General features: G+C 38.1%; 1 protein-coding gene across 1 annotated transcript in view; it reads right to left on the bottom strand.

The window, feature by feature from the left end:
• Nucleotides 1-9717: 9717 nt before the first annotated feature.
• LOC124713815 (leucyl-cystinyl aminopeptidase-like) overlaps nt 9718-27068 on the bottom strand; it is a 289726-nt gene continuing 272375 nt past the window's right edge. The window contains exon 19 of the mRNA XM_047242975.1: nt 9718-9990. Coding sequence (XP_047098931.1) covers nt 9835-9990 — 156 coding nt within the window. The 3' untranslated portion in view covers nt 9718-9834. The remainder of the gene's footprint in view (nt 9991-27068) is intronic.

Genomic DNA, 27068 nt, shown 5'->3' with positions numbered 1-27068 from the left:
AGAATCAGTTCTTGTTTGGTGTTCATAATGACACATTATCATCAAAGGGCCCTATAAACAATTAGAAAGGGATACATTACTAAAGTGATTATATCTGGCTCTGTCAATGAACCATGCTGTGTTTTTAGAATATTCAGGTCTGAATTTGATGTAGATATGTACGTTTTGAATAATGATGTGATTTCAGTGTTTAAACTCCATTAAGTTTGTATCATATTTCTGCTAGAGCACCTCTTTCAGTCTTCATAAAGTTGCCTTCCAAGGATAGGAAACTGCTGTTCAAATTTCTTAAATGATCATGATGTTGAATCAAAATTTTTATCATGTCATTATTATTGAACATCGCCACAGCAAAAGGTTTTCTGTGCGATATATTCCTGACAAGTGATTCGTTTGGCATGTCGAACTGTAGTTGTTATACCGAGTGATGTCATTTCAAGGTTTCAGTTCTATCCACTTGAAGACTCATAATTCTGAAATGTTGCCACCTTTTCCTTCCACTAGCTAATTGTTGTACTGACTGGTGTGTGGCCTGCATTTAAACTTTATGCCAACAGTACTGCACCATTATTTCCTCTCCTCATAGACTGACTAGATTCCTGTAGTGGTCAACAGCGTTCAATTTGAGATGGCATAATGTCAGAACACTCACAGAAATGTTGTAACCTACATATCCTTTTTATAGCTCCTGGTAGTATTATAAAAAGCTTCTGTCTGTCTATGTTGTACACACATTGTTTACACCATAGAAATGAGTGTCACGTCGTGACACTTTGAACTAAAAGTAATAATGCATTTGCAACTGCTCAGAAAATGTGTTAGTTAATGAAGACAATAAAAACAAGAAGTGTTGTTCTTGTAAGGAGGATCAGCTTTTTTCTGGTCTAGCCATCAAGATGAGATTTCCACTCCTTTTCCAAGCCTGGGATATTGACCATGAGTGCTCTCTTCCCAGACCCTGCATATCACCAATGTGTAACTTTTGACACATCCCTCAGTACCTCATTTCCACAGTTCACAGAAGTTCTGCTTCATACCTTGTGGGACTAGCACTCCTGGAAGAAAGGAATTAAGTTTAGAAGGGAGGAGATGAGGTACTGATTAAAGTAAAGCTCATGATTTGGGCTTGGATAGCAGTCAGTAGAGCAATTATCCATAAAAGGCAAGGGTATTGGTCCAAGTCCTCATCTGGCATATAGTTTTAATCTTCGAGGAAGTTTCAGATCAAATTATAAAGAATGTAGCAACCAGTTGCGGAAACATAATTTATCTATCTTGTTCCAAATCAGTTTTGACTGATATTAGTCATCATTGGTGCATTTTTCTAACCGATACATGCCAGAAGTAGTAGTACTTTCCTTGGCAGTGCTTCTACTTATGGCATGTATCGGTTAGCAAAATGTGCCGATAATGACTGATATCAGTTAAAATAGATTTGCAACAAGATAAATCAATTATGTTTTCGCGGCTGGTTGCTACATTCTTTATAATTTTATATTCCATGATCGCTGCACAGAAAGGGAACCTTATGGAGCCCAACATTCAGAAGTTTCAGATCAGTGCAAACTCTGCTTCAGTGTGGAAATTCACTATGGAAACAATCCCCCATGCTATGGCTTAGGCTTGTAAAATTCTGTGGAGTTTGAAAGGTTGGAGATGAAGTAAAGCTGTGAGGGGAGGGCTGGAGAACTTCGGTGAAGTTTGAAAGGTTGGAGATGAGGAAGTAAAGCTGTGAGGGGAGGGGAAGGTCCCAGGTTCAGTTCCCAGTCCAGCACACAGTTTTAACCTGACAGGGAGTTTCAAATCAGCACCCACTATGCTGCAAGGTGATAATTCATGATGGAAATGATTTAATTGATGAAAGTAATCAGTGTAAGTAAGAAAAATCTACCAGAAAAAATCCTCTAGTATTCTTTAAAATAGTAAGTTAAACACTGAACTTTAAATTCTCAATTGACACCTCATTTGCTTTCTCTTGATCTATATACCCTTAATAATAATAGGATACTGATCATTATTCTAGTATGCTGTATTATATTTCATGCTTTCTGAACAAAACATGAAACTAAAAATAATTTTTAGGAAGAAAACTGTCAAATGTTTTGTGAAATGATATTTCTAAAAGTAAGAAATAAACCAGGTTAGACAAATAGTTGATGCATTTTTGAATGAAGCTTGAAAGACTGTACAGTAAATGAGGTGCCAACTGAGAATATAAAGTTCAATGTTTAACTTGGAATTTTAAAGAGTACTAGAGAATATTTGCCTGATGGGCTATGTCGACAATGCTGTCTGTTGTTGTGTGGCCTTGGCATATTTCTATCATTGTCTATTAGATGACATCTATGCCCAGAGGTGTAAAGAAGTCCAATAATTTTTCAGTTTCAAATGTTTTTCAATAGAGAATCCTTCAGACATTCAGAAAAGAGAATGTGTGTGGTACAAAAAGAAGACGAAGAGAGAAAGGAAGAAAGAAAAAAGACAAAGGAATACACTGGAATTATAAATAAGAGAGCAATTCCAGACAGATTGTATATTCTGCTTACAAGGAAACGTCATGAACTTGACGTCATATGATAAGGAGAAAACGCACATTTGCAAGATACCAGCCCCAGCTATCAGACCTGCATAAAAATTTGGACCATAATTCTAATAGTAGCCAGTTACGACCCTCTGAATGCACAGCTTTTAAATTTTGCATGCACCAGCTGTTGTCACTCACTCTGCCTCATTGCAGCTGCTTAATAGCTAAACATGAAGTACTTTACAGTAAAGTTAGTGAAAGATTTTTGAAATACTGTTTAACATTGGTAACATGCTTTGTCCATTGTGTCAAAGTGTGAGGTTTCGAATAATGCAAATGCAAATGCATTATTACTTTTAGTTCAAAGTGTCATGACATGACAGTCATCTCTGTGGTGTAAAGATAATGTGTGTACAACATGGACATAGACAAAAGCTTTTTATAATACTACCAGAGATATTTTTGCTATGAACATTTTTATGTCACCATGCACAAATGCAGTGTAAATTAATGAAATAACAGTGTGTGTCATTAAAGAAAGAGTGCAGGACTGTTTAATTATTAAATTTGCTGTTGTGGGTTATTTTCTTTGGATTTTAAGTCTGCACTACTCTCAGGAAATGTTATTCTTCAGTGTGATTGGCATAATTAAACTGCTAATCTAATATCATTAACTTCATTTCATACTAATTCTTCAGTTGCTTAGGTTTATTCATTTTGATGTGTGTACATAGTTGCACTATATCAGTGCAAGAATAATATTAAATGTATGTGAATGCGAGGTTGAAATTACATACTCTTATTAGGCCATCTACCTATTTTTCCCATACAATAACATGTGTTCCCAAACAAGATACCAAAACACGATGAGGAGGTATGTCCACTCTGCACCTCCTTGTCCCTTGCTTTCACCACTAACAGGAGGGCTCTGGTTGTCACTCCACAGTATAGTACTTTGCACTCAGGCATTTGGTGGTTGCAGTGGAGCAGAGTAAGTGACAAACAACCAGTGCAGGTGACTTTTAAAAGCTGTACATTCAGGAGGTGATGACTGCGTTCTGTTAGAATTATGACCCAAATATGTTGGGGCTGATAATTTGTAAGTGTACTTTTTCTTCTTAAAATACAAGGTCAGGTTGGTAATGTATCCTTTTTAGTGCTCTTTATATGTAGATAATACACACATCAAAAAAAGTTTTGAATTTCCAAGAGTTCCGGAACCTGCACAGAAAATTGGAATAGAAATCAACGTAAACATCATTTCCGCCCCTTTTATTGCTCATTAAAACCACACATTGCATGTTGTACCACCATGCAGCGAGACCTTCAGAGGTGGTGGTCCAGATTGCTGTACACACTGGTACCTCTAATACCCAGTAGCACGTCCTCTTGCCTTGATGCATGCCTGTATTCATTGTGGCATAAATCCATATGTTCATCAAGGCACTGTTGGTCCAGATTGTCCCGCGCCTCAATGACGATTCAGTGTGCATCCCTCAGAGTGGTTGGTGGACCATGTCAGCCATAAATAGCGTTTTTCAATGTATCCAAGGCATGTCTGATAGGGTTCATGTCTGGAGAACATGTTAGCCACTCTAGTCCATTATCCTGAAGGAAGTCATACACAAGATGTGCATGATGGGGGCGTGAATTGTTGTCCATGAAGACGAATGCCTTGGCAATATGCTGCCGATACGGTTGCACTATTGGTCGGAGGATGGCATTCACGTATTGTACATCCGTTACAGCACCTACCTTGACTGCCAGCAGTGTACGTCAGTCCCACATAATGCCACTCCAAAACAGGCAGGGAACCTTCACCTTGCTGCACTCTCTGGACAGTGCGTCTAAGGCGTTCAGCCTTACCAGGTTGCCTCCAAACATGTCTCAGACGATTCTCTGGTTGAAGGCATATGCAACACTCATCGGTGAAGAGAAAATCATGCCAATCCTGAACACTCCATTCGGCATGTTGTTGGTCCCAACTGTAAAGTGCTGTGTGATGTCATGGTTGCAAAGATGGACCTTGCCATGGTCATCAGGAGTGAAGTTGTGCATCATGCAGCCTATTGCACACAGTTTGTCATAACATGACGTCCTGTGGCTGCACAAAAAGCATTATTCAACATGGTGGCATTGTTGTCAGGGTTCCTCCAAGCCATAATCCATAGGTAGCTGTCATCAACTGCAGTAGTAGCCCTTGGGCGGCCAGAGTGAGGCATGTCATTGACAGTTCCTGTCTCTCTGTATCTCCTCCATGTTTGAACAACATTGCTTTGGTTCACTCTGAGATGCCGGGACACTTCCCTTGTTGAGAGCCCTTCCTGGTACAAAGTAACAATGCGGACATGATCAAACTGTGGTATTGACTGTGTATACATGGATGAACTGCAGACAACACAAGCCATGTACCTCCCTTGTGGAATGACTGGAACTGGTTGACTAGCAGACTCCCTCTGCCTAATAGGTGCTGCTCATGCATTGTTAACATCTTTGGGTGGGTTTAGGGACATCTCTGAACAGTCAAAGGGACTGTATCCATGATACAATATCCACAGTCAAAATCTATCTTCCCGAGTTCTTGGAACCGGGGTGACGCAAAATTTTTTTTCATGTGTGTATGTGCATGTTCCAGATGCTATGGTTCATTCCAGAATGAGATTTTCACTCTGCAGCGGAGTGTGCACTGATATGAAACTTCCTGGCAGATTAAAACTGTGTGGCCGACCGAGACTCGAACTCGGGACCTTTGCCTTTCGCAGGCACTTGCCCGCGAAAGGCAAAGGTCCCGAGTTCGAGTCTCGGTCGGCCACACAGTTTTAATCTGCCAGGAAGTTTCATATCAGTGCACACTCCGCTGCAGAGTGAAAATCTCATTCTGGAAACATCCCCGAGGCTGTGGCTAAGCCATGTCTCCGCTATATCCTTTCTTTCAGGAGTGCTAGTTCTGCAAGGTTCGCAGAAGAGCTTCTGTAAAGTTTGGAAGGTAGGAGACGAGATACTGGCAGAAGTAAAGCTGTGAGTACCGGGCGTGAGTCGTGCTTCGGTAGCTCAGATGGTAGCACTTGCCCGCGAAAGGCAAAGGTCCTGAGTTCGAGTCTCGGTTGGGCACACAGTTTTAATCTGGCAGGAAGCTATGGTTCATTGTTTATGATTTTAAGTATTACATAGTGTGCTTGATTTTGCACCGTGGTGTCACATTTTTGCTTCAGTGTTCAAATTGCTGTACATGATTTTGAGCATCGGTCCAGGGCACATCAGATGTTTCTCTAATCTGTTATATTTCTTGTTTCTAGACATATCATTTCACAAAATATTTGATAGTTTTTTACTACAGATTTCTTGCAAGTTCAGTAGCTCTCCCCAGCAATAAAGGAGTATTCTGGGCATATCTTGTTTGAACTCAATAATAAGCACCTGCATAATCTGTGGGCTTAACTGATCTTGTAAATTTTCACTCTTGCTCCAACCTACAGCACTCATGTATTGGTGTAATATGATCTCTTTTGTTATTGACAGTGAAGATTCAGCAATGCCAAACTATTTACAGATTCTTTTTTCGACTTCCATTTTTCACCAACCCCTTTAAAAAGCTATACCTTCATTTTAAGTGAAGAGGCGGTTTATCATCCTCAATTCTCAGTCATTTAGCTTAAAAAAGCAGAAAAACCTAGACACAGAATTGAATTAGTTGTGCCCAAATTTTACTGACTTTGAGACACTTAGTATTGAAATATTTTAACAATGCCACTACCCAGAGACAAGCAGTAAAATGAGAGCAGTAGCAACCATTGTTGATCTGTTAAGTGTGATGAAAAAAATAATGATGTCACAGCTGCATAAAGCAGCCATATTTGTTCATCCGAGAAGTGAAATATTTTGTACTAAACAATTTTTATTTCGTGTTAAAAGAAAAAAAGTTGAAAGCCTGCTTTGTTTCTTTGAATTAAACTGTGTACACCAAATGAAGTGAACTGAGTACACAAAATATGTGACTTCTGTAAAATAACCTGAAAATTTGCCTCTTTTACACAAAATATTGACCCACACTATATGAATATGACTTAATGGAAATATGCAAGAGTATAAGATGCTTTCACTGTGCAACAGGAAAGAAACGAAGGCGTGAACAAATGTATGAATGATTCTAAGTCACAGTTGTACATAGTATTAACCTTGTGGGACTGAAAGGAGTAGATGTGACCTCCATTATAAGTGTATTATGTGCAAAGAGGATATTCATTCTCATATGGTAACCCTAAGTCTGTTCACAAAAAAAAATGTGAAATATAACAGTTGCAACTAACAAAATCTTGAACAGTGTGAAACCTCATAGCCGCAGCAATGCTGACTTTCCTTACAGGCCATGAACGCGTGCAAAGAATTCGAAATATTCCTGCTGGTAGCAGCTGCTTTCTGTTTGACTAATAATTTCATACAGTTGCTTGAATGAATATAAAAGCATGTATGTGATACAAACATTATCTGATTTCGTAGATGAGTGAGGGAAGAAAATAAACCAAAGATTCTTTTGTTAAATTCCTGACTATTAATAAGGAAATCAGACACCAATGACAAACAATGAATTTACATTGTCTCATGATGGACAGCAAGGCATACAAGTCCACAATATATGAAAATCAGAACAAAAGCAAATTCCGTACACACCAGAATATTTTAAACAATATTAAATCAGTGCATGTGTAATGAACCAATGCGCTAACTTCACTGAAGGACCAGTGCATTACCAATTCTGCACCAAAAGCATGTAGCAAGATTTACCACATAAGACACTATGGACTAAAAGACTCAAATTAATTTTTAAGCAGTTTTCTTTAAATAACATTTTTACTATTTTTATTATTAGATTGCAAAGCCAGACTAGAAAAAATTATATTATAAAACTGAATTGACCTTTAAAATCCCTGAAAATCGTCATTTGAACTTTCTTCTTCTTCCTTTTCATAATTATTGATGTCCTCTTCATATATAAGGTGGTCTTCAACACTATCAAGAGCATTAATTATGCCACACTTCTTGAAAGATTTAAAAATAACGTCTTCTCTCACTCTAGACCATGACTGTTTCATCAACTGACACACTTCTTTGATTGTAGACTGTTTTAAAGCTCCCTTTGGTATGAATTCATATTGGGTCTCATCCATCACCCATATGTTCCATTCCTCTCTTATTTTGTGGAGCTTGTGAATCCCTACAACTCATGTTCATTGCATTTGTGCGCTGCTGCAGCCAGTTGAATTCATTTATGACAGATAGAGATAGGTTTCCCATGGCATCGAATATATGGCCATCAAGTATAAGATGCACCTGAATTTTTGAGGCAATATTTCCAAGAAAAAAAGTGCTATAGTCTGCAAAATACAAATTCTCTGTGACCAATGGAAATTAAATCTGAACATGAATGATGGCATATCTAGAGACTTGAAAGCATTGCAAACAAAATATTATGCCTGGCAAGTAGAATATGCTGTGGCCTCATGACAGTCCTTACAGGTTGTAGCATGAGAACTGCTATCAGAATGTAACCTCAATTCAGATACACACCACCCATAAGCCAGTTGCAAGAACTTCTCAGAAGAAGGCACATCAGTTGTCCTTGGCATGGCAGAAATGGAAACAGAATTAATAAAGTTTGTCTTCCATTGTAAATGGCATGCTATCACATGATCAGGCTTTTGCAGGCCTCCTATTGACTAGCTCACTCTAGGTCCAAAGTATCACCTAGAAGCATACCTCCACTTTACCAGCCAAAGACTGCGGTACACTTAGTAATTGATAATCTGGACACAGAATGTCTTCCCAACAGTTTAACAACTCAAAGTGCACATAAAATTAATAATCTGAAAGTTGACTGTTTCATGAAAATCTTTCAAAGTTTATGATAGGCCGGAATCACACTTTTTCAGAATGTTATGGGAAATGATTCAGGGAAGTTTGGCCGTCGAGTGCAAGTCTCATTTCAGTTGATGCCACACTGGATGACCTGCGTGCTGGTGATGAGAATGAAATAATGATGAGGACAACACAACACGCAGTCCACGAGCGGAGAAAATCTTCACCCTGGCCAGGAATTTAACCCAGGCCCGGAGCAGGGGATGCGAGCATGTTACCACTCAGCTAAGCAGGCATACATGTCATCAGAATTATATTTTCACAGATGAGTAATTTTGTAGAACCACAATTAGGTTCAGAAAATTCAATAAGAGGACAATCACTTCCTAATGTCACTGATGAAGGAACAACTTCTAACAATAGGACACAGAAAGGAAAATTAATGGTTCTGGTGTGAGTCACAACACAGTTTTATACTAACAAGAGATGTTCCCAAGTTTTCTGAACTGGCAAAGTCATCCAGTTTTGTTGATTACTAACAGATATTTGAAAGTAGGCTATATGTTCTCTCTGTCAATTTGAGTAAACTGCCAGAAAAAGGTCAACCATAGGCAGTATGCCATGGGGAGGAGAGACTTCACTATAAACGACAGTTTCTATACATAATATCTCTCATGCGTTCAGTGATAATGTCAGTCAGCGTATGGGTTGTGTGCTCTAAGTAATACTCTCTTCATATTATTAGATTCTTAGTGCGTAACCCACCTGCATTCTTTAGTCATGGCACAGAATACAGTGAATGTACAGTGTAATTTAAAACTATCGTCTGAAGTCAGTAACCAACATTTGTTCAGGAAACAGCTGGAGCCATATCATCTCAAGATGGTGCTCTTGTGAATTTATGTTACTGAAAAGGATATTGTTTCATAGCACATATTCCAAGATTTTTTCTAGTGACATATGTATTTATTAATTTTAGTTTCCACTGTTATTCTTCCACATGTGCATGTAGATAAACTACTTATCTCTTCAAGTTTCTGTTAACACAACTTATTTCCAAAAACACATGTTAATATACACATGCCAACTAGTACATAAAGATAACCAAACCTACAGACAGATTTGTTGCATTACACTAATGCTTAGTAAAAGGAACAATACAAGATTTATGATACCCAAATTTCAATACAGAGATACCATTTGATTACACTTCATCATACAGTCATACAAATCAGCTAGACTTGTGAATGTATAACTGCTTCTATAGTTGTTCATTAAAATCTACTGTCTACAGCAGAAGCAAATACAAGACACTTCAAAAAACTGCAATTTCTCACATGAAACATAAAACATGGAAAGAAAATTTTTATTGATAGTACACATTTACTGGAAATATTTTGATATGTATTTGTTTCAGGAGTGAAACTAAAATGTGAAGAGTCCAGAGATGTCTGCACTTAGTATTCACTGAGATATTGATGTATCCATGATTCAATCTGTGAGACACTGCGATCAGTCCACTTTGTGTGTTCCTTGATGGCCTGCATAGTGTTTCTCAAAACTGGAAGCAGAGATGGTGTGTCACGCTGACGAGCTGCGTAGAAGTCTGAAACCTGGAAGCATTAGCAACACTCAGAAAACAGCAAGTAAATGGAGTTGCTTTGTTTTGAACATTTATGTACAATGTGTTAACTTCAGCTGGCCAATCATCTTCATAAACCTGAATCTACAGAAGTGGAAATTTTCTGCTGGTAGTCATGTTTTTTGTTTCAGCCATCATTACCTAGCTGACAATCCTGTGTGAAGTAGCCATTGTTGTCTGCTATGTTAAATGTTTTGTGCTTCACTCTCTTTTGTATTTATTTTTTGTGATAAACGTATGCAATTGTTGCAGTTAGAATCTTTATTAAGCATGCCAATACTTAAGAACTTCTATGTGAAATGCTTTTAATAATTTTCACAAAGAAACTCTGTCTTGAAATCTGAAAAAAAGTCCAAAGACATTCTAGTCATATGTTAAGTATACCAGCAACAAAGCAATCAACATCTTCATTGTGAAATAGCAATGGTAACTGTACTGGTGATAGCACCATTAAAGCAAACCTACTAATCACATTTTTCTGATAGTCCTTCACCAAAGGAGATGCAGTAAATATTCCAGAGCTCTAATCAAGAACAGCTGCCTTTATGAGTAATCTAGTATATCCTCAGTATAGCAAAGCAACTTAAGTCACTTAATAAAGACACGTCTTCTGGTCCAGATTGGATACCAATTACTACATTTCACAGAGTATGCTGATAAAATATCTCCAGTTTTAGCAATCATGTACAACCACTACCCATTTGACCTAGGACTAGAAAGCTGCAAGTCACACCAGTACACACAAAAGGAAATACACAATTGTTTGAAAATTGCAACACCAAGGAGGAATGGTCTCAATGATTTCAAAATTGGAGGATTTGTAGAACAGCAGAGCCATAATAAGTGGTTAAGGTTGCAGAGAGATGGCATGTATGTAGGCCCAGCAATACCCTCTTTTTTGTGACCAGATAGGCCTGTGTTACACCACACTCACTCAGTACAAGATTGTCAAGCAAAGTGGAAACATGAAGCAATTGCTGATATGCCTAGATGATGTCAAAGGACACAATATCAGCATGTGACTGAGTTCAAATCTGCAGAGTGCTTGGTCTCTGGGAAACAGGTTTGTTGTACCATGATGATATGGGTTGTACAGCACATTCTGCTGTGACAGTGATGCATGCATGGAACCAGAGGATGAAAGAAAGTCATACATAGTGACGAGCAGGTACTGGACCACACAATGCAAACACTGTGCAGGATGACTGCCATTTTGTCCACATGGCTGTAACCAACAGAACAACTTCATCCTCAGTGTTGGCTCAACATTGGAGCACTGAGATGGGTGTGTACGCGTCTGCATCAATGGCCCAACATCATTTTTGAGGGTGGATTGTCATGCATGGCACTGGGTTGGCTTCCACTGACTACCTGTTTCAAACTGGAATGGACATGTGAACACTATCACTGGTGTGCTGAATGTCAAAATGCAGTGTTCTCTTGCAAAATTCCACTTCAATATGTCCTGCAGTGACATCTCCATATGTGTTTGATGTTACCATGGTCAAAGCAATCGAGCAGACTTCTTTGTTGTGTGGCATAGTGGAACAAATGCTGTTTTTGGGAATGAAGAAAAACCTCTTATGTCATCTGCTGACATTTTATAGCAAACAGTAGGCTGTGATACCACCTGTAGCACATGTGTGATATGACTACTCCTATAATAGATGCTGTGAAGTAAAGCTGTGTGCTAAAACTACTTTGTTTGAATTCTTTTAAAAAGTAGTAAGTACTAACATTTTGGGGCCAAAACCAGGAGTGTCAACTATGTGCAAGATCTATAGGCAAACTCCACTCCCATACAAGGCCCCTCAGTCATGTGTCTTTGATGATTAGTTTAGCAACAGTCCCAGTGAGTGTGAACAGACCAAGAAGGTCATAAAACTGAGCTGCTATTTAAAGAACACTTCTCTTAGTTGCCAGTGTGTCAGTCAGGTCTTCAGTTATCTTCTGGTAGTCAGTGGAGATAGTTATCTTCATAGTTGATTGCCAAGACTCACATTTCAGGCTTTGTTCCATGACCTTGGGTAGATCTTTCAGACTAGTTGCCCATTTGGAAAGAAGGCTTATTTGCAGGAATAGTGTTGTCAGTTCATAATAAACAGTTGTAGCCTTATCTCTCTCACTAACTATAAAATTGTCCATGAATGTAGAATTGTCTGAGTGGCAACACACATAGGTATTTTCCACTGTGTAGTGCTGCTAACTGCCTTATGCCTGCTGACAAAAGGAATGGCCTCAATGAAAGTGGAAATTGCAAACGTTTGAAGTGCTGTGATGTCATGTCATTCATAGTGTTGTAGGCACCATTCTCAGTTTTTTTGACATGATACCACTAGAACCTAGAAAGGCATCTGTTGTCTGTGTTCAAGATCAGTTATAAGAAGGCTTGCACAATGTCAGATGCTAGTCAAATTGGAAGCTGTCAGAATCATAACAGGGTTTTGAGGATGTCTTGCAGTAAATTAGGTCTCATTTCTAGGGTGTGTGATGATGCATTGAACAATATGCTGTATCTGATAAGCGTACTTCCATTGCTGCATTCCACCACTATACAGTGAAGTTTATAAAATATGTTTCCAACTGTATAGTCCTTAGGTGCAGCTTCTGCCTGATCCCTCTTAATTTGGCGTGAGGTGTTCTCACAATAAATAACCTTCAGTTCCTCATTCTTTTGCAACTTGTTTTGTAAGGAGCAAATTCACACTTCAGTAGTTACGCCTGTTGTCTCCAGGTCCCAAATGCAATACAGCTACTTATAAAAAATCATTGAAACCACCCTGAATGAGGTCGATGGTTGCCTGGTTAACTGCAGTACCTGCGATTATACTTTAATTGGTAGTTTCAAAGTCACAGTATTCCAATAATAATCAGTGCTGATTGTGACTTCAATAGGGACGTCTTCAGAGTCTCCTTTCAGATCTGTCAACTGTGAACCCTCCCTCAAGGGCATATCTCCTACATTTTGTAGTACTGTCAGTTTGTATGTGTATTTATTGTCGCTTTCTAAAGCTGTAGGTGATAACGTGAATGGTGGTGGAGTATTCCATTATGTCAAAATGAAACTTCTTCCTTGAGAGGGATGAAGTGTGGGATGAATCAGATGCCATTATATTCTGAATTGTGTTTTCAATGACAGTGATTAAGAGAGATTGAATGGTGAATAAAACTTGACTGACTCCCTGTGCCTAGCACTGCATGTGTCAACGTGCTCCTAACTGATTGGTCCAGTGATACTCACAGGAATGGTTTGCAAGTATGTGATGTAGGGCGTCATCTTTCTTGTCTTATTCACTGTCACGAGGTGGCTATTGCAGATGGAATTGATACACACCCTTTCATTTCACACATGATGCTGTTTCCTGTTTAAAATGCTGATTTTTGTTATGGCCACATCTAAGGCATAAGGAGTGGTTCGATTTATTTGGGATGTCTATGCAAGTCTGTAAGATAACAGCTTTCTGTCAATTTTGGTCCCAGTGCCCCCTTTCTTCGCAGTACATGCAAAAAGGGTCTGAAAGTTGTTGTTTCTTCTTCCTGTCATCCTTCATTTTACCTTCACATGAAAAGCAGATATGTGGGGTACGTGATCTTCTTGTAGAATGGTACATCCATGTATATTTCATTCTGAAAATTGCCTCTGTGAATGCACATAGCAATTTGTGGGTGAGCACTCTCCTAGCACTTGGATCTGCTTATGGCAGTCAATGTAGGTAGTTTAAAGAGCCTGAAGTAGAAACATTAAGGTTCTTGAGCAACTCGACTGTACTTTGGATAATCCTGTTCTTATCCTGTGTTTGGATTTTAAAATTTGCTTTGTCTACTCATACATGTTAGCCATAACAGCATTCCCACCAATGAAATCATTGGCTTCCCCAATGTTCCAGAGAGGAACATGTGCTTACTGATAACTGACACAATAAAATTTTTGTCTATGGAAACTGTGAACTGCTGCCATCGAGATCAGGCTTTTGTGTCCCCTGAGAAAGGTGGCAGTTCTCATCCACATAGTTGAATTGGTGAGCTGCAGAGGTTGACAAACATGTATCAGCTGTATTTTTATCCCCTGACTTTATTGTTACTAACAGCCCTTTCCCATCTTGAATAGTGCATTCACGTTTGTCTGTACAGTTCATGCATGCTTCTGTATTGGCTTCATATTTATTGTCATCAGGGAATTTCTGTACTGAATCATTTATTGTGTACAGCTCTTCTAGGGTTTCCTGCAGGTGGTCCTGACAATGTCTGATTTCCTCTGCAGGCATAGAAACATCAAACATAGTCATCTGGCTCATAAAATGCTTAGCATTTGAGCATAGAATTGTCTGCTTGTGTCACAGTTTTGGGAGAATTGGGTCTGTGTCAATCATGTTACATGGTTTTTGCTACTGTCTCAAGGGTGCACCTGTTATAACCACCCCCTAAGAAATGGTCACTGTTAGGAGATGGTACCACTGCTCTGTAGTTCACTGTCTGTATCCTTTAGAAATACTTCCTATTTACCAAAAGATGCCCTTGTTGTCTAGTAGTGCATGCAGTTTCCCTTGGCATTGCACCATAATACTCCTGCTGCACAATATTTTTCTGCCACTAACATCCCTGATCTGACATCAAACAGCCTTGTAAAAGACAGCAGTGCTGGAAGATATGCAGAATGACAGAGACAACAAAATAAAATGCTTCATTCTCTGTCTACTGGATGTAAAAAAAAAGACCTGTCAACTGGTCCAGTTGGTCATCTTCCTTGAGATAGGCTGGGATGCATGGGGAGCTGGGAAATGAGAAGTGATTCTTAGGCCGTCTGTTGAAATTTGTAGCAAACAGTAGACTGTGCTGCCTTCTGCAGCACACATGATGTGGTTGCTACTGTAATGGAGACTGTGAAATAAAGCTATGATGCTTGTATCCCTTTAAATGGTAGCAAGTGACAAGTGCGATAGTTTGGAACACCTTTGGCAATCACGCCTCCTGTGTACTGAGTGAAATGTTAATATCAACTACTACATCAGGGCAGTTTCAGAGCCTGGGACACTGCCCATCCTGCAGGCAGCTCCACATTTCATATTTCAGCAGGACAGTGCCCAGGGACATGTGAGAAAAGTGCAAAATTGTGAGTAAAGTGCAAAATTTTTTTTTGGTGAACGATGGGTACCACTGCTTTCTTGGCCGACATATTCCCCAGACATGTCACCTCTCAAATGTCTGGGGTACGGTAGTATGGCTGCTTGTTAGTTCTGGTCCTCATGCAACAACTGTTGATGCTTTGTGGATGCTCCTACAAACTGTGTGATAGTCTGTTCCCCAGCAGCATAGCCAGACCCTCTTTGAGTCCCCGCCATGATGTCTAGAGGTTCTGACTGCAGCATGTGGCAGCTTCACACTGTACAGAATTCTCATAGTCAAAGTGCATCTGCAGTTCTGTAATTCACTTGTGTATTGTTATGTCACTAATCCGTGGAATAAATTCCATTGTAGTCACATGTCTCATACTTGGTGTTGCAAATTTCACAAACAGCAGTGCAGAAGCAGTCCACTGATTTATAGATCCATATCATTGACACCTGACATACAGTAAGACTTTGGAATGTACCCTGCATTAGAAAATTATAAAATACCTTGAAGAAAATTATCTATACAGCCAGCATGGATTCACATAATATCACTCTTGTAAAACACACCTGACTCTCTATTCACACAAAATGAGTGCTGTCAATATGGGATCTTGGGTTGATTCCGTATTTATGAACTTCAATCAAATAGCATGGTTATGGAGTATCATCTCAGATGTGTGACTGCATTCATAATTTCCTGTCACAATTCATACTAATCGATGGGAAGTCATTCAGTGAAACAGAAGTGATACCTGGGGTTTCCCAAGGAAGTGTTATAGGGTCTTTGCTGTTCTTAATTTGTGTAAGTGATTTAGTAGATTATCTGAGTAGCTGTCTGAGACTGTTTGCAGATGAAGCTGTCGTTTACTGTCTAGATCACACTTCAAATCACACACCAGGTTGCATTATTAGTTACATGTTCCATAGATCATTTGAACAATTCTTTTGTTGTGGGTGAGTCAGTTTATGGGATATGTATACATGATTAGCATTAACATTAATGAATATACTTCATGGCAAGAAAAAAATGAAACACCTCAAGGACTGTGTACAGTGGCATTTGGGTGTATGAACAAGATTGCATTGTGGACCTGCAGGAAGCTGGACAGATGTAACAACGGATTACTGTACATGTTAGGCACAATGTATTGGTGGTGTGTTGGTGCTTCCTGCAGTGGTGTGTGGGACATTGTCATACCAATAGCCCAGCTTCTGGATGTCCATGTAATAAAGACAGATTTCAAGATCAAAGCATGATGTGAGCAGCGGTGTCCAACTGAACATCATCCAGGGATGAAATCTAGATGTATGTTACACCTGCTGTACCCCCATGGACCATTGGTAACCATCTGCTTGGAGTAGGACTAAGATCACATGTGCCCTGGCCAGGTTGTTATTGATTACACATCATCACCAAGTGTGGAGTCTCTGATATTGTGAAAGAGTTGAATGGAAAGTGGAGTGGCACTTACATGTTGTAAGTGATGAGAGTAGGTTCTGTCTGTATGTGAATGATGGACATGCAGATGTATGGCATAGACCTGGTGAGTGACCTATTCTAGAGTGTATTCACTCAAGACACACAGGACCCATTGCAGGCTTCAGGGTGTGGCAAACCATCAGTTACAACTTGCGGTCACATTTGGTGTTTCTGCAGGGTAAAGCAATGAGTGTCTGCCACATTGCACAATCTATTATCCCCATGTTACTGCCATTTCTTCAATAGGAAGGTGATGTGCTTTTTCAGCAAGTTGATGCCCATCCAAATACAGGTGTTGTGATGTAACATGCTCTTCATGGTGTAAAACAGCTGCCTTGGTCAGCAAGGTCACATAATCTCTCGCCAATTGAACATGTGTGGGACATGATAAAGCGGGAACTTACTCATTCTTCAGTGCACACAAGAACCATTGCCAAATTTGTAACAAAAAGTGCAAATTGCCTGAGACAATTTATTGCAAGATGTCATTCAGCACCTCTATGATCAGTTGCATGTGAGAAGACACATTACTGTTGCTGCCAGATGGGGGTACATGGTCTGTTGATGGGACTGTTTGGACAACCTTTACTGTGACATGCTTGTTTCTCTTGGTCTGAATTTCTTTTCATATGCTCTCAAAATGATGAACTGGAACAGAAAGTGTTGTCCAGGAGAAATTATTTTGGTTAGATTTAAAACTTGCTTTGCTATCTATCAGACACTTTTTCAGACAGAACTGCTGCATATTGAACTCCTTTCTGTGCTGCTGACAGCTTTAATAATGTGTAGTAAAGGTCACTTTTCTCATCTAGTGTTGTAGATAAGGACATCACTGTTCTTTTCAAATTGTGATGGATTATTTATAATGAATTTCATTAGTGAATGTGTATTGCGATGGTGCAGTTAAAATGCATCATTCTGTGAAGAGCTGCCTGTGTGGTGGACCCCACATACTATTATTACTGCTTGATTTTGTGCAATCTGTATATTCTTTCTGACTGTTGAGTTACCCCAGAATATTATTTCATAAGACCTTACTGAGTGGAAATTTCAGTCGTTCTCAGTGTTCGCAATTATATGAAGAGGAAGAGTAGCAGTACTTAATCATTTGAAAAACTCCAGTTCCAGTTATCATCAGCATGTACACCTAAAAAATTGTAGCATTCTATCCTGTTTACTGACTCCTGCTCATGTGCTACATCAACTGTTGGTATGACTATTTGTTGTGTAGAATCACATATTCAGAATTTAGGGAGAGCTAATTTTCTGATAACTACTTCTTTGGAAAATATGATTTACAATCTCTTCTGTTGCTTTCTCTCTAATGAGATTTATTATAACACTAGTACTGTCTGCAAGAAGTACCAATTCTGCTTGTTGAATGTTACATGGAAGATCATTCTCATACATAAGGAGTAGGTGTGGATTCAGAATTGAACACTGTAGGACTCCATTTGTGATTTCTCCCCAGTCACCAAAATTTTCTACCCTGCCAACATTATTTGAATTATTCAGCACGACTTTTTTCGTTCTTTTTATTACCATTTGCATTTAAAGCCACCGATTCCATAAAACTCGAGTTTTTTTTAAGAGTTTAACATGATTTACAAAATCAAATACCTTTGAAGGACCATAAAAATCACTAACTGGTGATACTCTATTACTTAACGCTTGTAGTATTTGATGAGCAAATGTGTAAATAGCACTCTGTCAAGCAACCCTTATGGAATCCAAATGTGATATTATAAGAAAACTGTTTATACCTAAATGTGAGAATCCTCTTACTAAGGAAATTGGATGATAATTATTTAAGTATTTTTGTCACATTTCTTATGAAAAGGTTCAACAATTGCATCTGACATTTTCTTATCAAGTTTGGACAACTTTTCAGATAAATCATACAAGCGAAAAGGCTGTCAATTCAACTAAATCCCTAGGGATTACAATTACAAACAACATAGATTGGAACATATCACACATAATATGTTGTGGGTAAGGTGAACCAAAGACTGCATTTTTTATTGGCAGAACACTTAGAATAAGCAACAAATCCACTAGAGAGACAGCCTATACTACGTTTGTCCATCATCTTCTGAGGTATTTCTGTGAGCAGTGTAGTGATCCTTAACAAGTAGAATTGACAAAAAACATCAAAAAATTTCAAAGAAGGGCATTTTGTTCTGTGTTATTGTGAAATAGTGAAGAGTGTGTCATTGATATGAGATGCTAGTTTGGGCATCAATCATTAAAACAAAGGCATCTTTCATTGAGGCAAGATCTTTTCATGAAATTTCAGTCATAGATTTTCTCCTCCAAATAAGAAACTGTTTTGAGACTTCATCCACATATGGAGAAATGACCTTCATAATAAAATAAGATTATTTAGATATCACACTGAACGAATTAAGAGCTCATTTTCTAATCTGCTACTGGAGTGAGAAGGTTGAGAAATGTTCTAAAAGTGGTTGTAGGAACAGTCTGTCAAGCACTGAAGCATTAATTATTGAGTAGTCATGTAGAAATACATGTAAACACAAGGCAGTTTCAGTTTTGAATACAAACAACATTTAAGCAGTTTTAACCACCTTGCATGATTTCTGCTTTTGCGGAAGCATGGGACACTGGTTAAGGGCCCTACACTGAGGTAGACAGAGAGGCCTTTTTCACCTCCTCCCACCCATCCCTCACCCCCATTCCTCACACTGCTCCTCGTCCCATGACAGGTTTGCACTATGGCATTTCTGACCACAGCTTCTGGGAAGAACCAGTAGCTGTTCCAATTACACAATAAAAAGAATAAGTACTTTACAAAAGACCCATATATTTTGGCAATATTGATAAACAGGTTGTCAGGGGACGGACACAAAATTTTCACATGACACATGTTTTTTATTTCATGTATATTATTGTAATAAGCCATGTTGTCCGCTATAGTACATTTTTACCCCTATTTAGCTTTTTGTTAAAATGTTCAAATGTGTGTGAAATCTTATGGGTCTTAACTGCTAAGGTCAGCAGTCCCTAAGCTTACACACTACTTAACTTAAATTGTCCTAAGGACAAACACACACACCCATGCCTGAGGGAGGACGCGAACCTCCGCCGCGACCAGCCAAATAGTCCATGACTGCAGCACCTTAGACCGCTCGGCTAATCCCGCGCAGCTTAGCTTTATGAATGCTCCTTCTGGCAGTGTATGGTTACACTTGTTTTGCTTTGGTTGATGCTTTGTGTATACACTTTGTGTATGTGAGTATTTTTTGTACTCTAGTGACAAACTATTGATTTTGAACACCTGTACTTGTCGAATTATTCATTGTACTGACGTAACCTGTTAATAAAATAGTCATTTGAACACTCTTTAACTAGCTGTAGCTTACAATTTTTTCCATAGGCTTCAGCTGTCATCCTGTGACACACCTATTGGGTGGTAGACATTCACAAGGGGCACCAGTCACTATCATTGTCCTCCCTGCTGTCTTTGCAAGTATGGCCAAGTTATTTTGTGCCCACTCTTTGTGGAGTGACTTAGTTTTTGAAGTATATTTTTGAGAGTATGCAAAGAGCCACAAGAACTGTGGCCTTGATTTCACTAATGTACATATGCTGAGTAAGGAAACCAACATTTATAGAAAAAATCTGAGAAACTATTGAAATTTCTAAGAGCGCATGTAACTTCAATAGAGGATGGCTGTAGGTTCCTACATCATGGCTCCCCACAATCGAGGAAGTGAATACACAGTTGCGGTGTGCGAGCAGTAACAAACAATGCCCTGGAAGCCATCTCTGTGGACAGTAATATTTTGGATAAACACTTCCCTCTTTTGCTCTGTCTGTTTTGTTTCCAGCTGAATGATAATGGCCCATGAATAGCTGCAGGGAGAACTTTAGCCAATAACTCTTCTCCAACATAAGCGCAAAAAATCCCTTTGGCAATGGCCCATCGATGGTAGCCATAAGAGATGTAGGAAATAATCACCTTCTTTGGCATTAGCATGGGAATACTTCACTTACTATCCAATGATAATAACCCACCAATGGCAGCCACAAGAATTTATCCATTACTCCTACTTCTCCAGCATAAGTGTAGGAACTCCCCACTTTATAAGAGAATGCAACACTGGTTTTTGACAGTGTTAAATCAAAAGTGAACACCACAAGAGCATGTCGAATATCTAACTACAAGGGTTGAAACGTTTATCATTTAGAAGTATGATGTGGCCTATCAGTCCAGAAGATTTTAACTTTGATAACATGTTTATTTGACTCATTGGGTATTAGCACAAAAGAGCTGAAAAATATGAACTGATAACATTTGGAGCAAATGCCAACTGTCCCAGGAAAGAATATGTATGAAGTTTCATTAACCTATATTAAGTGATAAATCTAGGAATATATTGCAGCTCTTTTAAGTATCACTTCAATAAGGCCTTCAAAGACTAGCTTAGCCTAATTATAGGACACTCAGAGTCCTTTAAGCAGCAATTCTCCCTCTGCTCTTATATACACAGAATGGGAAACCATGATATATTGTGCAGTGGAAGTATCTTCTGCCATGTGCTTCACACTGGTTTGCAGAATGTGGGTGAAGATGAAGATGTCATATCAGAAGTTGAGAGTTCATGAGAATATGGGGCCAACAATCATTTTGCAATGGTCAGTTACTGAACAACTGTGCACCACTACCTAGTTTGATTTGATGGTTAACAAATTTGGCCCCCTTAATTGAAACCAACTCTCACTTGTTGACTGATTTCCAGAACTGAAATAAACTGTGCAATGATGCCTCCACTATGAATTCAAAGAGAAAAGGCTTCACAATATAGTGACACACAACACACAAATTCTCCAGCAGTGCTAGTTTTTTTCATACAGAGATATAGATTTTAGGGTGATTAAATCCAATTATTTCCACTGTTTACATTGCCACTAAAGTGTAACCATTCTATTCCACTGATATACTGTACATTCAATTAAGTTTTGACATTCCTTGGTAGCAGACAAAGGACCAAAAATCTACCAAGCGCTAATGGTTGTTCCTTCAGTTCTTGAATCTGGCAGGAAAGCACATCTTCATCACTTTCTGAACACTTCCATATGCAATTTATAATAATTTCTGATACTCTTATCCTGCTGTTTGTAGATGACTTCAGCATCATTACTGTTACACACACTACAGTGCAGTACTCTTTATAACTCAGAAAATATGGGTTCACTGTAATCAATATATAGTTAACAATACCAGTCTGTGACAGGTCATCATAAATGTGGAACATACCAAGAGAAAAATCCAAATAGTCCAGAGTCAAGTACATCAATAATGTGTGAAATAGCTTTCCAAAATGTCATTCATGTCACAATCCATTAAACAGTCATTGAGTAATTAAGGTAGGGACTTTAGCACAGCACAATTTGTAGTGCCTTCTGGGGTATAGCAATTACATTAACTTTTGGAATCTGTGCACAAGCCGCGTGGGGTAGCTGCACAGTCTAGGGTGCCTTGTCATGGTCTGTGTGGCTCCACCTGACAGAAGTTCAAGTCCTTCCTCAAGCATGGGTGTGAGTGTTGTCCTTAGTGTAAGTTAGTTTCCAATTTCTGTACACAATCAAAGTGCTCATATGTAGAGTACTGTATAACAAAAAAGTGTCCACCCTGTAAACAAAATTCATTTATTGTTTGTATGAGCCCCAGGTCACAAAATGCTTAGAATGGCAGTACTCTTTACCTGCAACTGAATGCGTTTACAAAGGTGCATGATCAATCTGTTCATTTTGAATTGACAGGCATCTCTGCACTGTGTGTTTATGTTGAAACATGTTTATAAGATAAGGGATAGCAGGAAAAACTCACTCACTGAAACTTCTTACTGAAGAGGATACATGTCTGCCTCCCTACACTGATTTAATACCATTCACAGAATTGCTACATTATAGTGGAGGATATTGTTGCTCTTAGTATCCCAGTAGTACCATCTAATGACAGAAGATTTAATTACAGCAAATGCAACTTACCTTAAGAAAACAATCGACTTGATAAATATGATTTTTCAATTGCCCTGTGTTGAAAAAGTGCTTGCAATAATAATTACACTGAAGCATCGATGGCTCTCATTTCTTAGGCTAGCAATGAGCATTTATGGCAGAGAAAAAGGGAAGTAAGAGAACTGCCCTTCTCTTTATACGTAAAATATCCCCAGTTAGTCCTGTTTGTTGTGAATCTCTCAAATTTGAGCAATATTCTAGGATGGGGTGCATGAGTGTTTTGAAATCAAATCTGCATTTATTTCATTTTCCTAGTATCCTAAGTGAATGAAAGTCAGCAGCCTGCTTTACCTGTGACTGAGCTTATAAGATTGTTCCCTTTCATATCACTATAGATTGTTACACCCAAGCATTAATGTGAGTTGCCTGATATCATTGATACTGCAGTAATAGGATACTACATTTTTTATCATTTTTGAGTGCACAATTTTATGTTTTTGAACATTTAAACTAAGTTGTCAGTCTTCACATCTATTTAAAACAGCAATTTTGTATTTAGACAAATGAAAGGATCTGGTTCAATTTGAAAGCTTATCAAGATTTATGGAATATTTGTTCAAATTCGTTGCACATTGCCACGGGTAACATAATTCATTTAGTGTAAAAGGGATTTTACTTCAAAAGTAATGCTTATCAAACCACCACTTGCAATATTTTCCCGTGATCTGTTAGAAATGTAAACAGTAGTGAAGTCACACTTGTGGAATGCAGATCTTGTTGTGAAGTATTACATAGTGTTTGTCCTAAAGTCTTTGATACATTTTGCTGTTGACAAATGCTTGCATGTCATTGTGTTTTGTCGTGAATGGTGCACTTTCTTTGCAATTTAAGTTTTATTTAGGTGTTATTCTCTTGTTTTATTGCTGCAGTATTATTCAGCCATAGCAGGCTAAAGCAAAATTCTTTGTTAGAGTATCTGTTCTTACCAGTCAACATTTCAAAAATGTAACTGAAAATTGAAGCAGTGAAAAATTCCCAGGATTTTCCTTGGATGAAAAATTTCTCATAGTTATCCTAGAGCATATACACCTTGATTAAGCTTCTAAGTAAGTTTATGTATTGAGGCTGTATTGTAAGTTTATTTACATCATGTAAACTATTTACATAAAATATCACAAACTTCACACAGTAAGTTATATATTCTGTTCGGTATTCTATGTATTTTTGCTATTAAATTGTGCACTGTATTCACATGGGTGAAAGAAGTGGAGAAATGCATCCAGAAGAAAGAAGACTGGACCAAGGTGAAGATGGAGAGATGGTGGCAAGACAAGACAATGGAGAGGCCTATGTTCCAAACAGACCCAGCTAGAGGCTGAAAACTGTCCAAAATTATTTTATATTGTGCACTGTATTAAGTATTTATGGTTATTTTCCTTACGTTTGCATATACAGTCTCGTACATGAGTAAAATGTATGTAACTATGATACAAAAGAATTTTTAAAAAATGAAAATTAAACAATATTTAGAAAAATATAAAACAAAGTAATAAAAATAATAAAAAATAAAAATAAATAAAACAGAAAACCTCCAGTGAGTATATGACCTTGACATGGTGGAGAGGCTCGCATGCTTTAAAGAAACCATACAACACACTGGACAGATTCAACCATACTAGGCAGGTAACTGTAGAGAAGCTGACTAATGATGTCAAGCTCAAGCAACATAGTTTGAAAGACAATAAGAAAAACCTATACTGGTTCAGTCATCACCTGTGTCAACAAAAATCTCCTCTCATAGCCCAAAAAAGTCTAGTGTGTCCTGGGCAGAGTCAGGGATGTAGAAGAAGGGACCTAGCTTTTTGACTTATCTGGCAGCTACAAAGGCATTTAAATCAAAACATCTTGACACATTTGACTTTTTTTTACATTTTAATCCTACTTTCCCAGTGCAGCTAGCTCTCTTAGAGTAAGTTGTTGGCACACCTGCATCGTGTAATTTATAGGCTAAATTAGGTCTGGATTGCAGAAGGTCAAAATCTGACCAGCCAAAGGTATTTTGAAAGTATAAACTTTGTACTCAAATTATTTAGACTAGTTTTCTGGTATATAAAAAAAACATTTGAGCATCACATTATAATTTTTTTGTGGTAGTGCACAATTGCTGCTGAATAATTAGAATTCTTAACGGTTAGTTATAGGTAAATTAAATATATACTGCTATGTTGTGCAGCATAGGAGAGTGCGCTGAAGAGCAGTGGCAGATGGGAGCAGTCTGGACGACTGGCACACTATGTTACATTGATCCACATCAAAGCTCTGTACATACGAATACAACACAATAATTTTATTTAATGAACAAGGAAATTTTAAATTGTTTTTTTGTCTCTGGCAACCTCTGAAACCTCTATTAAATTGAAGTCATATTCATTTAAACATCTTTTTTGTGCTTGTAACTAGAATGATAGCATAAAGCTACTAAATGAAACTTTGGGTGAGTTCATTCATCGATGGTGATCTTTGACAACGAAGTACCTCGTCACACATCAGCAGTTCCATAAAAACTTTCCTCTGGGTAGAGAAGCTCATCAAAAGAATCTCCAGGCATATCTTTCTTCTTACAAGAAAAGCACGGCCTTTCCAGTTTGCTCTATATGCAGAAGCAGTGATGCATGTGTGTTTGGTGCTTAATAAACATCAGAAGCCATTTTCAGACTCTGATAAGCGAAAAAGGATGTTGTTGCTGCAATTCAAGGTACTCCATTGTAGACAAGGACTGAAATTTTGGCTGCTGACAATAAAAGCTGTTTGCTCGAACTTCTGCAGAAGGTGCCTTGATTCTCCATAGCACTAGATGACTCGTGCAACATTGCTCATGAGGAACAAATGTCCATTTTTGTGTGATTTTTGGATATTGAAAATAGTCAATTTAGGCAGAATTGCTAACAATATTGCCGTTGAAAGGCAAGACTTGCAGAGGAGATTTATGCAAGACTTCTGATGACTTTATGACAAAATGAAACATCAGTTATGATAGAATGGTATGTCTTTCAACTGACAGGACTCCAGCGAAGATCAGGAAAAACAAGATAAGAATCCTGGGCTACTATCTTATCAATGCATAATTCACTAAGCAGTCCTTTGTGGAAAACTAAGTGTACTCTGAAAAAAGTAATGGACAGATTGATCAAGTTGATTAATTTTATGAGGTCTCATTCTGCTCTTCTGCTCTTCTGCATGGACAGTTCAAAGAGTTTGTTTTTGACTGTTATTTGGTGCTTTTGTACTTACTACAGTACAACAATGTTCTTTGGCTAAGTAAAGGTTATGTGAGTGAACATTTTCAGTAAATACAAGAAAACATAACATCCTTCTTAGGAAACTTGGATCCACAAGAAGCAAGAAACCCTTTGGAGTTATTAGCAAATGAACACAGTATGCTATCTGTAGCTGACTCAAGACATTCTGAAACATTTAAATGCATCCAACACCAAGCTACAAGGAAATGGGATATTCATGTGTGAGCTGATACTAAGCGTGTCTTCCTTTTGTTGCAAGCTGAATAATTTTCAAAAAGATGCTGCAAGTCAAGAATGTTTCCCTTTTCCAACAATTTTTGAATATAAAAATAATTCTCAAACAGACATTTCAATATTTTCAAATTTTATGTCAGATCTTAAGAAGGAATTTGCAGCAAGATTTGAAGACTTTTCACAGACAGAGAAGCTGTCACAATTCTTAAAATTGCCTTTTATAGTTTATCCAGTGGCAGAATGGACAGATGTGGCTGTGAAGTTGTTCTGCCTTTCACAGCCTTTACTCAAAATGGAGATAATAGACTTGCAGGAATACATTTCTTTGCAAATCTATAAAACTACATCCACTGAAGAATTTTGAAGTAAACATGTCCCAGAAAAATACAAAAATTGCCAAAAAATTGTCTGTATACCTGGCTACTATGTTTGATTCCACATATATTTGTGAAATTACATATTCAGAAATGAATTTTTTGAAGAACAAGTATCACTCAAGATTAAAGGCCCACCAACTTGGAGACAGTTTTCACATAAGCTCCACCCAACTTGGACCTAATTTTACGAAACTGGGTCAAGACCACAAATGTAATTTCTCCCATTGGTTTTTTAACTCAAATATGCAAACCTATTGTGTTCCATATTTTGTGAGTGAAGATTAAAGTAAAAAATAGCACTGAATATTTTTTTTCTGGATTTTTCAGAACAAATATGCCTATCTATTGTATTTCATATTATTTATAGAGGACCATAAAAATAAAAAATAGTGAAGAATATGGGGTTTTTCTTCTGGACCTCTACAAAAATTTTCAAAAGCATCCGGACCCCACCTAAAATTACTTTCCAATCCCTGATCTAGAACATTCATCAGCACTAATAATATACTTGTATAATTTATCATGTGGATGAAGTGCATACTTGTAATAGCTAAAAGGTTTTTCTG

The sequence above is a fragment of the Schistocerca piceifrons genome, chromosome 1 (assembly GCF_021461385.2).
Source record: "Schistocerca piceifrons isolate TAMUIC-IGC-003096 chromosome 1, iqSchPice1.1, whole genome shotgun sequence".
In the NCBI taxonomy this organism is placed as follows: Eukaryota; Metazoa; Arthropoda; class Insecta; order Orthoptera; family Acrididae; genus Schistocerca; species Schistocerca piceifrons.
The sequence above is the reverse complement of the archived record's forward strand: the minus strand, read 5'-3'. Positions and strand labels throughout refer to the sequence as shown.